This window comes from Prionailurus bengalensis, chromosome C1 (assembly GCF_016509475.1).
Source record: "Prionailurus bengalensis isolate Pbe53 chromosome C1, Fcat_Pben_1.1_paternal_pri, whole genome shotgun sequence".
Taxonomy (NCBI): Eukaryota; Metazoa; Chordata; class Mammalia; order Carnivora; family Felidae; genus Prionailurus; species Prionailurus bengalensis.
In genome coordinates this window covers 93,844,293-93,861,496 of record NC_057345.1, presented here as the reverse complement: position 1 = coordinate 93,861,496, position 17,204 = coordinate 93,844,293, and the positions used below count along the sequence as shown (strand labels likewise).

At 44.5% G+C, this 17,204-nt stretch overlaps 1 protein-coding gene across 3 annotated transcripts; it reads left to right on the top strand.

Moving 5' to 3' along the window:
* The first annotated feature begins 209 nt into the window (after nucleotides 1-209).
* On the top strand, nucleotides 210-16,494 carry GNAT2 (G protein subunit alpha transducin 2). Of its 3 annotated transcripts, XM_043575791.1 has the most exons (8): nucleotides 506-6,495; nucleotides 8,163-8,205; nucleotides 8,493-8,634; nucleotides 9,354-9,511; nucleotides 11,689-11,817; nucleotides 12,049-12,178; nucleotides 13,857-14,010; nucleotides 15,044-16,494. In XM_043575791.1, exons 1-8 carry the CDS (start codon nucleotides 6,378-6,380, stop codon nucleotides 15,232-15,234), a joined length of 1,065 nt encoding a protein of 354 aa, XP_043431726.1. In that variant the 5' UTR covers nucleotides 506-6,377; the 3' UTR covers nucleotides 15,235-16,494. The 3 variants fall into 3 exon arrangements, with proteins under 3 accessions (XP_043431723.1, XP_043431726.1, XP_043431725.1); XM_043575790.1 differs by having other exon boundaries at nucleotides 6,415-6,495; nucleotides 8,163-8,634; XM_043575788.1 differs by having other exon boundaries at nucleotides 210-8,634.
* Nucleotides 16,495-17,204: the final 710 nt, after the last annotated feature.

Sequence of the window (17,204 nt, the reverse complement as noted above, 5' to 3'; positions counted from 1 at the left end):
TGAAATGGGGCGGTGTAATTGCACTCAAGGGAGCTGTTCTGAGCATGAAACGTTAAGCACCTTTGCACGATGCCTGGCACAAAGTCGATGGCCCATAAAAGATAACTAGTATTGTCTCAGGACTCATTCATTTTGTTTTTTAAGATTTTATTTTTAAGTAATCTCTACACCAAAGGTAGGGCTCGAACTCACAACCCCAAGATCAAGAGCCACAAGCTCCACCAACTGAGCCAGCCAGGCACCTCCATTCATTCACTTTTAGAAGTCATTCCTGGGCATTCTCATTCCGGGTCCTCTGCTTTCTTCTGGCAGGCATAGATAAAACAAGGTGTGTCCTGCAATCCAGGCTCTCCTTCCTACATTTACTTATGTATTTATTGGTTAAAAGCTTAGGCTCTGTAGCCAGAATGCCTGGGTTCAATTCCAGACTCTTCCACCTACTTTGTGATTGACGGGGAAGTTACTGGACTCTCTGTGCTCCTATTTCCTCTGGAAAATGACTGTAAGAGACCCTGCTTTGTATAGTGGTCGTTAGGATAAATGAGTTAATATAAATTAAGTGCTTAGAGCAGTGCCTGGCCTGTAGTTATTACTCAGTTATTGTCTGCATCTTATCATTGCTATATGTCCTTGTCCTTGGTTCCCTGTTGACAACCTCTTATGGTGATGATTCTCTTGGTGGCCTAGAAAGAAGTGGAGTTGGGATGTTTGGAGAACTGCAGACACCCCACCCAGCCAGCACCCCCACTCCCAAGTAACACAGAATCCTACCTAAAGGGAACGGGGGGGGGGGGGGGGAAGGGGGGGAGCTAAGACTTCACTAAACATAATCAAGTGTATTAGCAGTAATTAATCTTTTCCCTATTTCTCCACCTGTGGGAGCCCTTTGTTCCCCACACCCAGTTGTATTAATGCTGTTTGTCCAGCTCCTCCCAGTTCTCCCCTACAGCCAAATTCCTTCCCAAACTCTGCCTCCCCCACCTCTCCCCAAGCTGGATTCTGGACCCTGGACCCTACTATCTGTGTGTATCTGGTGCCACATCTATTGATCTCTGCCTGCTGCTCCTCCTTACCCTGGGCAAACTCAAAAAACTATGGCCTCCATAAACATGGCGGTGGGGGAGTTTACCTCACAAAGAAGCAATCAAACCAATAAAACAAAGGAAATAACGATGTTTACCCATCAACTTAGCAAAGATTAAGGGGAAAAAATCCTAATACACGCAAAGGTGTAGTGAGATGGGACACACATACACTACTGGACACGAACATCAACATAATCTTTCTGAAAGCCATTTGGTAATACATAATCAAGAGTCTTTCAAAAGTTCCTATTATTTAACCTAGTAATTCCACTTTCAGGAAATTGTTCTTCTAAAGAGCTGCCAGAAAAATATGCACGAATTTGTTCATCACTGCAATGTTTATCATATAGAAAGGCTGGAAACATAAAGGTCCAACAATAGGGAAATGTTTAAATTTTGTCATATGCATGCAATGAAATACAACAATTAAAAATTGTTCTTGGAGAATTTCTTAATGAGGTGGAAATGTTTACAATGTAAAGCTTGGTTTCAAAAAAATGAATGTAAAAATCTGTACATACAGTATGGCCCTAATTATATGACATATATGCATAGAAAACAGACACACCAAAAAGTTTACAAATGATTATCTGTGGGTGGTAGAATTGGGAATTATATTTCCTTCTTTATACTTAACTGCATTTAAAAAATTGTCTACCATGCATAGCCATTACTTTTATATAAATCAAGGGAATAGGAAACAACAAACAAATCTGTAACAGCCTCCACACCCCACTCCCAACAGACCCTCCTGGGTCTTAATCCCAGACTAAATTGTTCTTGGGATCTTTAGGAATCTTGAAGCTGTTGGGCTCTCAACAATGAATGACAAAATAAATCTCAAAATTAAAAATCAAGCAGCAGGTAACCATGTAGAATGTCAACTGTACTCTGATAAAATGCATATTTTGACATAGTTTTAAGGGGCGGTATCTTGCATTGGGCTAGGTCTCATTCAGATTCTCCCTTAATCCGGACCTACTTACCTAACCAGCCCATAGGTGGCAATCCCTGCCCTCCACCCTACCCAGGCAAACCGGTTCACTAGTCCCTTCATGCTCCTCCCTAGTCCCATCTGCAACACACCCTTCACCCCACAACCCTCCCCTATTTCCAGGCCATTTGGTACACAGTGCCTGCTAGGAAGTGTGTCCTGATTACAGCTAAGCATCGATCTCTCCACCTACACAACACCAGTAAGAATCTAAGCGGGGTTCACTGTCTACGCAAAAACAGTTTGGAAAGTGAAGGAGTGAGTCATCCTCTTTGGCCTCCAGCTTCTTTCATGTTGGGGCCATAATGTTGTCTTTGAGCCTCTGAGATCTTCCCTAGCTCTAAATACAGCTCCCTCCCTCCTACTCTATTCACCAGATGGTTCCTTAAATGGCCCTCCCTGAACCCCAGGCCCCCACTCAAGTATGCTCCTTAATTCTCTGAAGAAGGCTTCTTTTAGCCCCTGGCCCGCAGCTCACTTGTGATGTCAGCCTCCCCACTAGGCCAGACCACTCTGCAGACACCGGACTCTGGACAGAACACCTCCAGCCTCACAAAGATCCTTGGCCAGAACAGTTTCCCAAAGCATCCCCTATGCTTAGATCCTTCTGGAACCAAGCTACTCGGTTCTGGTTTCTCAGCTTGTCCAAGCAACCTGTTCCCCAGCATTGTTTACAACTCCATACAGCTGCATCCACCCATACTAGTTTGTAAGTATTCAAATGGCTCTAGCCATGCCCTGTCATTCCAGGCCCTCACTGGCTAGCCCCAATGCCCCTTTGTTGTCCTCTCCCAGCCCTCCTCTCTACACACCTTTCCCTGCACCTTTCCCTCTCTGCCCCACCAGTCACATCTCATTTCCCAGTCTTCCCAGAGCACACGTTGCACCTCGGGCCTCCATGCATTCTCTCATGCTTTCTTTCCTCTCCCCAAAATGCCTTACCTCCGTTTCTATTGTTGTTCTGCTTCTCTGTTGCAAGTCTGTTCATTTTAGTTGCTCCCTCCTTTCTTCTACAGAATTTTTCAGTCTGACAGTTAAATGTGTTTATAATGGTCTTTCCTACCAGGGGTGGAGGGTAGGTTTTAAACAGCTTTGAATTCTCCAGCATTAGCACAGTGTTCCTTCAATTCAGCTGCTTCTCTGTGAATTTACCCCACCTCTTCCTTTGGACTGGAAGGTCCTGAGGGCAGTTCTTCATTCATGACCTCCCTACTCCAGCTGAGACAAGGCTTTCTCCACAATCCCCATCACTGAGGGTAAGACAGATCCTGAGGTCTCCCCTTAGCTCAGGAAACAGGACCAAATTCGTTGGGAAATGGTGAGTCTTGCTTCCCTCAAAATGATTGGTTATCAGGCTGTGAGTAGGACTCCTGAGCTCTAGCTGATTTTGATGCTAATTTGTTTATTAATGGGAGGATCATATTTCTGTGTTTCTAAATGGGAATAGCACGTACATGCTTTTCCTATTCCACCAGGTCACTGAACCCAAATGCGATAATAAAGTAGAACAGTCACAGTTTCGAAAGGCATCAGAGCTGAAGACGGGAGGCAGGAGGTCACTGGCATCAGGATGGGTCAGCACAATTAGAGGCCAGGCAAGGGTCAGGAGCTCTCTTACTCAGCTTAGTAGTCGGAATGGGAGCCCAGCAAACTACAAAACAAGTAGGAGCAGCACAGAAGTTTGCAGAGGTGGTAGCTGAAAAAGGAACAAGCTCGAACATTTTCTCCATGCGTCAAACAAGTTAGTGGTTCCTTTAACATTGCAAGTGCTACTGTTTTCGAGCTCATGCATGTTGCCTGTTTCCTCCAAGTGTTCTTTCACTGGCTGCTTATGTGGGGGTCGTGGGAAGAAGGATCACTTGATTTGTCTGCTCATTAAACTATAGGACCTTGAACAGGTTACTTACCTCTCAAGTCTCAGTTCTCTGGTCTGTAAACTGGGGACAGAGCACTTACCTTGAAGTTAGTGTGAGAATGAACTGATAGGAGCCACATTAACTCGGCCAGCACAGTGGCTGGCAGTCCCCTGCTCTGAACACAACAGACTTCAGCACAGCTCTGGCCTAGGTGTAGGTTACCAATATTGTGGGTAGGCTAGGGCTGGGCTGGGGAGGTATAATTACTGAAACCTTATAGCCAAGATTCCAAGACAATCACAATTTCAAAGACACTCTCCTGTTTTATGTCAAGAAGCACTTGCCAATTTTTGATTGGGAAAACATGATCACTAGGGAAGGCACCGTGGCGGCTACCTATTTCTCCATCAGCCCTGAGAGTCTGGGCTCCAGGCCCAGGGCTTCTCAGCCAGATGCTCAGATATGCAGCTGAAAGGTGGTAGAAGGAGGAAGGAGCTCAGCAATGGCTCAGGGTACCTGGTAGGTGGGAGGCCCAGGGGCTCCCTCCCAGCTTCTCAGTCCAAATGCACAGGCCACTACAGTGCAATTCCACTCTAAAAGGGAAGAACACGTTAAGCCCTTCAAGCTCAGGTTAAGTCCTCAACTCCTTGGCTGCGCATTAGAATCACCTGGGGAAATTTGGAAATCTCCACGCCTAGACTGTATTCCAGACCAATTAGATCAGTATTATTTTTTAAAGCTCTCTGGATAAATTCCAAAGTACAATAAAAGTTGAGAACCACTCTTCTGGATCAGGTTTTTCCAAACTTGCCAGATGATGATAATCACTTGTATTAGTTTAAAAGAGTTTCTCAGGATCTGGAATTAGCACTATTGCTAGAACTTAATGATTCTAAAGCACACCCCTTTATAAAAACATATAGGATATTTTAACATCTTTGAAATCTGAGTGATCTTCCAATCAGTGAGACCTAAGATTTGATAACACACAGAAACAAGCATCTCAGGTGATCCTCATGATTAGGCAGGTTTGAGGAAAAAACAATTCCCTAGTACCTCCTAGGGCAGCACTTCCCGAACTTTAACATGCTTAGAGTCACCTACGATCCAGTTAAAATGCAGGCTCTAAATCAGATCTAGGTTAAAGCCTGAGATCCTGCACTTCCAAGAAGCTCCCAGGTGATCTAGGCTGGGCCTTGCACCACATTTTGGGTAGCAAAATCCCGAAGTACTGAGGAGGCTCCACCAGCAACCCACTTAATTAAACGGAAATAACTGGCATAGAGAAATATGACCGATGGAGAGAGTCTTCCATAGGTCCAAAAGAGAACTCCTGGGTTCCTCTCTGGCATTTCTTCCCAGGAAGGGGCAGCTGGAATGAGGGCCAGAGGGAGGGCTGCCCCAACCTTTGCAAAGCCAGAGGCTAGAGTCCAATTTCCCAAGGAAGCAGTTTCCTGTGTGAGGCAGCACAAACTCCCACTCTAAACAGCAAAGTTCACTCACCAAGTGAGGGTAGGCCTCAGGTGGCTTTACAGAGTTGGAGGCCAGCTCTCTCTGTGTATACTTTTTCTTTCATTCATTCACCAAACTTTTACTGAGGGTCTGCTAATAAACCACACGGTCTAAAGGACTCACATATGAATCAGATTTGGTCCCTGACCTCCAGCAGAAGGAATTCAGCCTGGGAGAAACCCATTCATAAAGCAAAGTACAGTATGAAGGGATAAGTGCTATAAAGAAGCACATAGAGAGATTACCCAACATAGCAGAACAATGCTAATAACTTCCTGGTGCAGCAGCCACTGGAGGAGCTGGAGGAAACATTTCTAATTTTTCTAGGAAGGGCACCACCCTAAACAAGATTTCCTTGCCAGGACCAGCCTGGTATGATGGAGAGGGTGCTTTGATGCCTTGAAGCCCTTGAAAATAAGACTCTAAAATCTGGAGTCTCAGGACAGGCAGAGCTTCCTACATTTACACATCTAATCTCAAGAGCTAAAATGCAAGTGAATCCAAGAAAGAAAGAGACTTTTAGGAGATCAGCCCCTCAAAAGGATGGGACAGCTGTGATCTCATTCCAGAAAGCTCCAGTACCCGCATTCTGTCCTCCTGTGTCAAAATCCAGCCATTTTCTTAGTTACAGAAACACATGTCTTTGCCCTTTGTCATACTGAGCTCTTAATTGGCTTGACCCATCACATTGCTAGCTAAAAGGGCTACAATCCCTAGACTAAGTAGGTCTCCAGCTGGGGTAGAAAGTCTCACCCAAGACAGGCAGGGGACGAGAACCTAGAGTCTGCTCCCTCACCAAGCCCCTTATCGACCAGCTTTTGAGGAGGACTACAAAACTGATACTCGATCCCAATTTACTTTTTCCTTATCTTCCATCTCACAGATAGGAAACCCTAGAGAAGAAGCAGCGGAGAAGGAGATAGCAGAAAGATGGGGAGTGGAGCCAGTGCTGAGGACAAAGAACTGGCCAAGAGGTCCAAGGAGCTAGAAAAGAAGCTGCAGGAGGATGCTGACAAGGAAGCCAAGACCGTCAAACTGCTACTGCTGGGTGAGCGAGATGGGAGGATGAGCCAGAGAAGAAGGTACTGCTCCTTCCTGCTTATCCTGAATGGTAGATGGGTTCTAGCCCACCCCATGGGGAGGACGGATGGCCGGTCATTTTCCTCTCCCCATCTGGTCTCAGGCTAAGGGATCAGGGCTCCCCAAGGAGATGCAGAATACCAAAGCTACCTTGGAATAGTTCTGCTCTTCCTTGAACCAGGAAGTGTGCAAGGGCTGGGAGAGACCCATCCATCTCCAAATCTAACCAAAGCCCACACCTCACAGCTTGGTAAATGCCGTGAACCCTGGGCTTAGAGTTACCTGATCTGCAGTCAGAAAGCTCTTGAGTCAGTGGACTCAGAAGTCCTGCCATAGCATCAGTGCCATGTAGTCCCAGAAGCAGGCCCACTGGTTCTTGCCACATAATGGGTTCCTTCTCCTTGCCTCCAGTAAACATTCTGTATACATTTTGTAACTAGGGAGCCAGCCCTGAGGGAGGAGGAATGTCTACGGCAGTCCTTTCCTGGCTTTCTGTTCAGTAACTGCCTTGAAAGCCCCTTCCAGATGGGAGGTTCATCAACTTGATGAGCCCTAAGCAGATCACAGGTCTGTTGCTGGAAAAACGACAAGCACCTTCTTCTGTTGGTCAGAGAGACTGGTCACAGATGCAAACAGAACCTCTTGGTTCAATAAAGAGTTTGGGACACCTGGTTTAGGAAAAAAAACCCAATGGTAGTACAGAGATAGGCTAGCTGGGGGGTCTTTGCAGTAGCAGATTAGCTGGCTGGGCTGTTTCCAAGCCCATGAGGAGCCTGTGAACTGGAGCCCCAGGCGGTGGCACCTCCTTTTGCCCAGCCAATCTGTGAGCATACCACTGTAAGCTGGACTCAGACTCCAAGAAGCCCAAAAGCTACAGAAGGGGAAAGAGATAGCGAGGCCACTGAGAGATCTTTTAAGCCTAAGCAGCTTTCTTCTACATTCAGGATAAGCAGCTTAAAGGGAACCAGCATAGACTAAATGGGAGGGAGGTTAGGGCATCAGGGCAGTGCAAACTGGGGGAGAGAGTTGAAGGGTATGTGGAGGGAGAGCAGAGTGTAAATGAAAGGATAGTAGGGCATTTTAGCCAATAAGGGAAAAAGCAAGATGATGAAAAAACTGTTTCAGTGAAGTTATCCAGCTCTCTGCAATCCTGCTCCAAGATCACTCTCCTGAGTAAAACTGGGCAGAGGAGAAACGTGTTAAAGGAATTCCCTGACTCTATCAGTGGTTCTCAATGAGATTTTGCCACCACCCTCACCCCTCACCAGGACGCTCGGGAATGTCTGGAGACATTCTTAGTTGTCACAACTGGAAGAGAAGAGTGCTACTGGCCTCTAGTGAGTAGAGGCCAGGAATGCCACTGAACACCATACAATGCACAGGACAGCCTCCCACAAAAAAAATAATTGTCCAGCCCAAAATGTCAACAGTGCAGAGGCTGAGAAACTCTGCTCTAAATCCAGACTGAATGGCCTGAGCTCAAGGCTGGCAGAAATTGAGGGCAGCAATCATCCCTACAGGTTGTCTCCTAACAAGACTCCCAAGCAAGCCCTGGCTTAGACTTCTCACAAGCCATCTACTGGAGGGTTGGGGAGAATTGGTGGAAACCTGAAGCATAAGCATTTCTCCCTGCAGGTGCTGGGGAGTCAGGAAAGAGCACTATCGTCAAACAGATGAAGTGAGTAAGAACAAAGCCCCCCGAGGACTGAGGTAGGGTGATGAAGTCAGTAGAGCCAGTAGAGGCATGGAAGGTGAAGGGCTCTTCATCCTGAAGGCACCCAGATGTAAAGGATATAAAGAACCTGATTCCCAATGCCCCTCATCTGCATGCCCTTTTCCCCTCACCCTCCACTTTGGGACAGCCATAGGAATAGATTGTGTTCTTATGACCCTTTCAATCCTTCCAGATCCCCAATCCCTTAGGGCTGGTTACTCAGGTCCAACTGTGGGCCGGGTGTCTTGCAGGATCATTCATCAGGATGGCTATTCACCAGAAGAGTGTCTGGAGTACAAGGCCATCATCTACGGGAATATGCTGCAGTCCATCTTGGCTATCATCCAGGCCATGTCCACACTGGGTATTGACTATGCTGAACCAAGCTGTGCGGTATGTGGTTAACAGCAATGCGGTTAAGGTTGGAAGGAAAGGCTAATGATCAGAAAACAGGCAGCTGACAAGCTATGAGGAAATATGGGTCAGAAAAGAGTTTCGTAGAACTAAGTCCTACCTACTGAGCTTCCAGTCTTTTTACTTCAGTCTTGGAGAAGTGTGCAATCCCTACCTTTATAATACATTACCAAAACCTGTTCTCAGCTTCCTCTGCCTTTTTCTTTTACCTTACCATCTAAAATGCTCCCCTGGGCTCCTTGCCTGGCTATGGAACTTTTACAAGCTAAATCCCTAGTTCTGGCATTTGTCTTTTCCTAGCTTTGGATCATTGAAAGAACAAAGGTGATGGTTGTCTACCATCTGATCTATGTCATGGTCAATCTGGTCTTTAAACTTCCAACCTCCCTGCGAGCAGAGGGCCCACATTTTGTGGCGGTACTCTTTTGAACTAAGGATGGGAGACAGAAACACCACAGAGGAAGCCCCTGGAACCTATTTTCCCCTAGACATCCTAGGACTGGAGAAATTGCCACCCTCTACATCTCAGAAGCACACTCAAAATTAATCCATATATTTTCTTAACATCTTCACTGGCTGCAATCTCCATCTTAGGCTTTAGTAGCAATGCAAAATGCTTTCTTTTCAGTAGTATTCCCAGGAGCCTCCTGGAAAGCCATTACTCCTGTGTAGTTCTCAGCCAGGTTTCTGCCTTACAGGATACTGGGCGACAGCTCAACAACCTGGCTGACTCCACTGAGGAGGGCACCATGCCTCCCGAGCTGGTTGAGGTCATCAGGAAGTTGTGGAAGGATGGTGGGGTGCAAGCCTGCTTCGAGAGAGCTGCAGAGTACCAGCTCAATGACTCAGCATCTTAGTAAGACTCTGACTGGGGAAGGGGTGGGATTAGCTATAAACAACCTTCTAGGAGAAATCACAAGCAGACTAAAATTTCAGGCATGAAAGCTGGAGTCACAAAGGACTGGATTCAGCGTGGATACCTGTTGTGTTAGGCTTAAGCAGTGTTTTACTATGCTTTGAACTTAATGCCTTTAGAGAGGGACACAGACATAGTTGCCACCACTCTGTGTTGCTTCAATCTGGCTCACTGCAGCCTATAGAGCTGAAGACCCCGAAATTAATAACAAACGTGCCCTGCTTAGTAGCCCTCAGACTGCTGTCCTCTTAAATTCATGCACATAGTCTCTCCTTTCAGAACCACAAACACAAAGACAGACCTGCAGTTCTGACACATGCCCTCCCAGGAAACAGGTGATTAACGATGGCCTTTTCAGGATGGAATATTCTAGCTGGTAACCTAGGTGTGTTTACTTAGGCCACCAACCAGAAACGAATGCCTCCTTCACACATAGCATTTTACATCAGGGTGCCAGGGCATGGGACACAGAAACTTCCAGGGCAAACCAAAGGAAGTAGGTCAGGGATTTAAAAGAACCAACTTTGCAAAGCTGATTCCAAAAACATAAGGTACAGAGAGTTTATCAAGCCTACCTCAAACAGCATGGTTTCATAGATGGGCATGAGCTCTGTAGTCAGACCTGGATTTAATCCCTCTTCTGTCATCTAATTTTGTAACACAGTTATCATTTACCATCCACAGAGCACTTACTCACTTAAGGCCCAGGCATTGCTGGGTGTGTGAGGTGCACCATCTTGTTTGATTATTCGAGGTAGATAGTACTTTTTATTAGTCTGATGAAAAACTGAGGTTCAGAGAAGTTAACTAACTTGCCCAAAGTCACATAGTTAAATGGCAGAGGTTGAAGTTGACTCCAGGTCTATTTGACCGCAAAGTTGAATGCTTTTTACAATATACCACAGTGCCTCTTGACCTTCGACAAGTTATTCAACTCTTCTGAAATTAACCTTCATCTGTAAAATGGGACATGAAACTTGAAGGTGTATGAGGTTAAATGAGAATTTAAATGTGAACATACTGGCATATACTACACACTTGTTAATACTTGTTAATTTTCCTTCCCTTCTTCTCTGTCATCCCACTTCACATCTGCCTTCCTCTTGTCTTTAAAAAAAAGTTTTTTTCATGACAACTGTCAAACACATATGAAAGTAGGATAATACAGTGAATCACCTGACTTCAACTGTTACCAGCTCATGACCATTCTTGTTCCATTTTATCTCCATCTCCCACTGGATTATTTTGAAGAAAGTCCCAAATATCCTATCATTACATACTAAAAATTTCACTATGTATCTCTCAAAAAAAAAAAAAAAGAGAGAGAGGCTCTTTTTAAAAAAAGAAATCACAACATAACCACCACCCCTAAATATTTAATAATTCCTTGGTGTCATCAAATATCCAAGCCAGTGCTCATTTAAGCTTCCCCAGTTATCTCAACTGTTTGCCCCTCAACTTGATTCAGGATATAAACAAGGTCCATGTATTAAACCAATTCACATCTCTTATGTCTCTGAAGTCTCTTTTAGTCTACTCCTGCTTCTTGTTAAACTTATTTTTATTTTAAAGAGAGCGTGAGTGGGGGAGGGGGAGGAAAAGGGAAAGTGGGGGAGGAGAAGAGAGAGGCGGGGGGAGAGAGAGAATGAATGAATGAATCTCAAGCAGGCTCCATGCTCAGCACAGAGCCCGACACAGAGCTTGATCCCACGACCCTGGGATCATGACCTGAGCCAAAATCAAGAGTCGGAAGCTCAATCAACTGAGCCACCCAGGAGCCCCTACTCCTGCTTCTTGTTGGAACTTTTGACACTCATTTAAACCACCAAATCTTACTGAAGGATCTAGAAAACTTTGTAGCCAGGCAAAACTTAAGGAAAAGTTATCTGATTTGACTTAAATGTGACAGAACCCCTGCCACAACTGGGCATGCCTCTCAGCCCACACTCCCTTTTGTAAGGACACATGAGGGTTTGAAGGAAAGAACCCTAGATTTAACAATATGGACTCTAGTCCTGATTCCATCACCAAGTTAGTTATATAACTTTGGGTAGGACCTTTACCTTTCTTGGCCCTGGCTGTGTAAAGTTTAATCCATTCCAATCTCTTTTCTCTAGCTACCTGAACCAATTAGACCGGATTACAGCCCCCGACTACCTCCCTAATGAGCAAGATGTGCTACGATCCAGAGTCAAAACCACAGGCATCATTGAGACCAAGTTTTCCGTCAAAGACTTGAACTTCAGGTGAGTACACAGCTCTCTGGGGGGCATCACAGATACACACATGGTTCCCTGGGGTCACCTCAGATACCAAAAAAGGGGATTGGGGATGCCTCTTGGCCTTCACTAAAGCCCAATCTGAATAACTATCCTATTTGTCCCTCTTTCCTCCCCATTTCCCATCTCATTGCCGACTGGCCCCAAAGTGGCCACCCCTCTGTAAACACCAAGTACCTGTGCTGCTTCTTCCCTCAGGATGTTTGACGTGGGAGGGCAACGATCAGAGAGAAAGAAGTGGATCCACTGCTTTGAGGGAGTCACCTGCATCATTTTCTGTGCGGCCCTCAGTGCCTATGATATGGTGCTAGTGGAAGATGACGAAGTGGTAAGTGGCCCTTACAGTAAGCAGCTTTCATAGACAGTCCCCCTGTGACCCTTCCTCTAAGCTTTGTGTCACCAATTCTTCAGCTTGGGTGATTTCAGCTAACATTGACAGTCTAGCAGTCCTCTGGCACACAAATCAATGCCTCAGTAAATAATTCTAGAAAAACTTCCCCTTTTGCAGGTGCCAGGTTAGCACTTTGGAGCTCTAGATTTCCTGGAGGTGAGCTTGGTCTCAAATTAGACATCCAAGAATCACCTGGATATCACACAGCTCACAAGAGGAACAGAGTATTAAAGGGACAAGGGATCACAACTGGGCAAAGCGCAGGGGTTACACTTAGGACTCTTCCAGGCCACCTATGGAAATAAAGGATAGGAGATGAAAATGATAGAGCAGAAAAACAATGTATGATGTGCATCTTTGTGCAACAGAAGGGTTGGACTACTAACCTCACTTGGAAGCCTAAATATGTACTGTCAACAGGACTAAGGGGAGACCTGCAGACCAGGTTTCTCACATGCCACTTAAATTGGCAGGTGGAAGACTACCTGAGGGGTGAGTCTCTTGAGCCTGCAGAATTTAACAAGATAGGAGCTCTGTAGACCAAGCGTCAGCCTGCCCAGTCTTGGAGTCTGAGAGAATATCAAGGCATGGAACATGCTGATGGAGGCCCATAGCTTATTGATAGGAGACAAAGCTCCTATACTCCCATCCCTGTCTCAGTTGTTCTCCCTTCTCCTTAGTAGTTCAAGTTCACATTAGAGCACTACGAATATCCTCTAGCCAAAATGTCTTATGGGGTCATTCATTTTTCAAGATCTCTTCCACCTTTAACCCTGAAGTCTATGAAGTCTTAAGGGGTTCTACAGGAGCATTAGCAATGACAAAAGGCCACAAAAAGTAGATTTGTTTTCTTTCTTCATTGGGTGAAAAGATTGAGCCCAAGTCAGATAATAGCATACTTGAAATCCTAAAGGCCCTGCTCCCTAAAAATAGGCTGGTCTGGGGCACTTGGCAACATCTAGACTCTGCAGATATACAGCACCACTTCTCACCTGCTCAGAGTGGCAATCAGAGGAGGAAATAAGGCAGAAGGGCTTGTGGTATGGTGCTGAGAAATTCTCTAGTCCTCACCATTTGACACTGGGGCAATAATTCCTATTATGTTCCTGCCCACACAGAGATCCAGGACTCTGTAACAGAAGCTTATCAGAATCATCCTGAAAAGAAAAATTATCATGGGGATGCAAATGGGCACATGACAACTCAGGCCTAGTTTCCACTCTGTATAAGCAGCACTTACGGAGTCAAAGTCCTTCGCAGTGCCCTGGCTGCCAAAGACTGACCTAACATTTATTGTACACCTATATGCCAGCCACTATCAGAGACACTCATACATGATCTCATTGAACTTCCATAACAACCCAATGAGACAGGGAAACTAAAACTCAGAAAAGTTCAGGGATTTCCCCCAAGTCACACAGCCAGGACAGAAAAAGGATGAGAAAGGCAGCTAGATTTCTTTGGCCCTATCCCACCACACTAAAAAGAGATAAGCTATTCCCCAACTTTCCTCTTACATTTGGAGCACTAGTCTCTCCAAGGGGAACAAGAACAGGAAGTGGACAATAGCCCATAAGCTCAGTCTGATATCTCTGATGGTGTCTCCTCTTACTAGAATCGCATGCATGAGTCATTACACCTCTTCAACAGCATATGTAACCACAAATTCTTTGCGGCTACTTCCATTGTCCTTTTTCTCAACAAGAAGGACCTCTTTGAGGAAAAAATCAAGAAAGTCCATCTCAGCATTTGTTTTCCAGACTATGATGGTAAGTGTCAAGGGATGGAGATAATGGTAATGCTTTCTTGGTAATGACTGGTGATTGCCTCATTTCCTATACCAAGAAGACATAAAGGAACCTGTCTTTAAGGGGTACTAAGTGTGAAACTCCTTTGCTTTGCCAGGCTGATGATCCCTTATCCCTTAAAAAAATTTTTTAATGTTTATTTATTTTTGAGAGAGAGAAAGAGAGAGAGAGAGAGAGAGAGAGAGAGAGAGAGAGAGAGACAGCATGAGTGGGGGAGGGTCAGAGAGTGACACAGAACTCAAAGCAGGCTCCAGGCTGTCAGCACAGAGCTGAACATGGGGCCCGAACTCACAAACCATGAGATCATGACCTGAGCTGAAGTCAGACACGTGACCGACTGAGCCACCCAGGTGCCCCCTTCTTCCCCCACCATATCCCCTTAATACTCAGTTCCTCTTATGTGCTTTGTGATATCCAAGTGATACTTGGATGTCTGATCTGAGAAACTTGGGTATTCAGTCGTAAGTTTAAAATCAAATGTCCCTGGAACAGAATAGACAGGATGCAGGAGAGCCACAGACTATTTAAATGATACCTCCCAGAAATCAAGGGCAGAGACAAAGAGATCCCTCTCCTCAATTCTGTTGCTCAACTCAAGTGATAAACACTGGAGTACAATAGAGAAGAGGACCCTCCCCTTAAAAATATGTTCCCAACTGCAGCTGTCCAACACATTTCAAGGATCGAGTGGGTCACCTAAAAAGTAAGTGAGCAGGGATGCCTGAGTGGCTCAGTTGGTTCAGGGTCTGACTCCTGATTTTGGCTCAGGTCATGATCTCGTGGTTCGTGGGATCAAACCATGCATTAGTGTGGAGGCTGCTTGAGATTCTCTCTTTCCTCTCTCTGCCCTTCCCCCAACTTGTATGCAAGCACACCATGTGCACCTGCACTCTCCCTCTCTCAAAATATATAAATTTTAACATTAAAAAAGAAAGTCAGCAGCTAAAAAGGGTTAATTTATCCCATTTCTTCACTATTTTTTCTGGGAAACCAGGGAACAACTCTTTTGAAGATGCAGGGAATTACATCAAGAGTCAGTTCCTTGACCTCAACATGCGAAAAGATGTCAAAGAAATCTACAGTCACATGACCTGTGCTACAGACACACAGAATGTCAAATTTGTATTTGATGCAGTTACAGATATTATCATCAAAGAAAATCTCAAGGACTGTGGGCTGTTCTAATCCTCATCACTCCTCAAGTATACATTCCACAAACAGGCTTGGAATCTGGTTCATTTCAAGCAGAAAAATCATAGATCAATATACCATGGCATGAAGAGTGAATCCATTCTCCCTTGGAGACAGACTCTACATGATCACAACTGTGTCCCATATATTCTTTTCAAAGTGGGGTAGCTAGTGCAGTTTAAAGAATACAAACCCAAGAGTCAGAAGACCCAGGTGCCAGTACTGGTTCTGCAATTTACTACAAAGTATAAATATTTCATTTCTCTGAGCCTTGAGTCCCTCATCTATAAAATGAAGGTAACTTTTCTACTACTTCACAGGGTTATTCTTAATGATCACAAACATAACTGAAGGGAAGGAACATAAAAGCTGTGTGGTCAGAGTCACAGAAAGAAATCCTATGTAAAAGCAGCCATTTATGAAATTCAAGACCAAGTTTTTAGATGAACTATCCCAAGCACAATAGCAACTTTCCCTACTGTCTGGAAAAAATTGAAAAATAAAAAATGAGATCTCAGTAAACCTTACCACCATTTTTTACTAACAGACCCTATGTGCCTTAGCTCAGAGATCTGGATCACTGAATAGAAGATGTAAGTTTGTTAGTTTCTAAGGCACATGTCTAAAAATGATCATCTTTATTAAGCAGACTCTCTCTCTGCCCCCCAACTACTGTAAAAACTGAGTTTCCTTTATCTCTGTAAGTAACTGTCTCAGGTGCACAAGACACTTTCTGAATAAATTTAGAAGACTTCAACACACTCCCACTTGGAGTATTAATGATTTTTATTGCTACCACTTCTCAATCACAGAATTTAGAGTAACTGAGCAAACCTAGAATTCTCATTTCAACTGCTACATGTTTCAGAACAAAAAAAAAGCAGCTGATTTTGCTTTGGGCATTGAAAATCTTTGCAGTTGGATCCATGTGATGCCTGGCTGAAAACAACATCTCCCGATACAGGACAACAAGTAAATTATTTCTTTGAACTCCTTTGAGGGGAAACGAAGCTTGCATTTATCTTGACAGGAGGTGGTGAAGTCAAGTACAGATTTAGCATCTACAACTACTAGTGAGGAAAGCTCCTGGCGTCCAAGATTTAGTATATAAAAGAAAGTGTCAATTAAAATGAAAATCTGTTCCTTGCCAGAAACACATATTCACACTTAGCCTGTTACTAGCAATATTGATACTAGAGAGCCATATGAGCTTGAAATACACTGAAGAATAAATTTGCAGCTGTTAAAATTGGACTCATTTAATCGTCTTTTTGATTCCATGAAAAGAAGTCAACTTGGGAGAAGTACCAGAGAAATAAGGGAAAGTACTCTGACTATTGCCAATTATAAAACTTTACCACATAAAAAAACCTGGGCAAGACTTCATGCATCCAAGAGCTCTGTTCAGGGACTGTTTCTAAATGGCATATTCCAACTATCACTAACCTGTTTTGCTTTAACTCCATATACAGGGGTTACGAGCCTTTTTTTTGCATGATGGATCCCTCCAACAGTCTGATGAAACCTATAGACCTCTTCTCAGGATATTTAAAAATGCATAAAATTATAAGGGAAACCAACATACTAGGAATAAATTCTACCTTTGGAGCCCTGAAGTTCCAGGTTAAGAATCCTCACTCCGGCTAAGATCCTGTCTATTCAGGCCCCAAATCTAATTTATCTCACTTATCCGATCTTCAGATAGGGTAGCCCAACTTCCCCACAAATTGTATCAGATTGTTTACTTCTTTTATTATCTTCTCCTTGCTCTTTGGCTCTAAGCAGGACTTGGTTAGAGGCCAAACTATAAAAGCCTACCCTAGGCTTCTTGGTTATGGATGTTCATATACAACCGGCCCTATAGTCCAAGCATGAAAATAGCCAATGGGCCTGGTCTTCTGGTACTCTACTCACTCTGCTGTCTTTGTCTTCTTTTGCTTCCTTTTAAATTTACACTATAACGT

What these genes read in the sequence shown, in the direction of transcription:
- GNAT2 (XM_043575788.1), top strand. Translation starts at nt 8,272, where the DNA reads ATGGAAGGTGAAGGGCTCTTCATCCTGAAGGCACCCAGATGTAAAGGA. An exon ending in GTCAAAGACTTGAACTTCAG is followed by an intron (nt 11,818 to 12,048) that starts GTGAGTACACAG and finishes TTCTTCCCTCAG; the next exon opens with GATGTTTGACGTGGGAGGGC. An exon ending in TAGTGGAAGATGACGAAGTG is followed by an intron (nt 12,179 to 13,856) that starts GTAAGTGGCCCT and finishes TCCTCTTACTAG; the next exon opens with AATCGCATGCATGAGTCATT.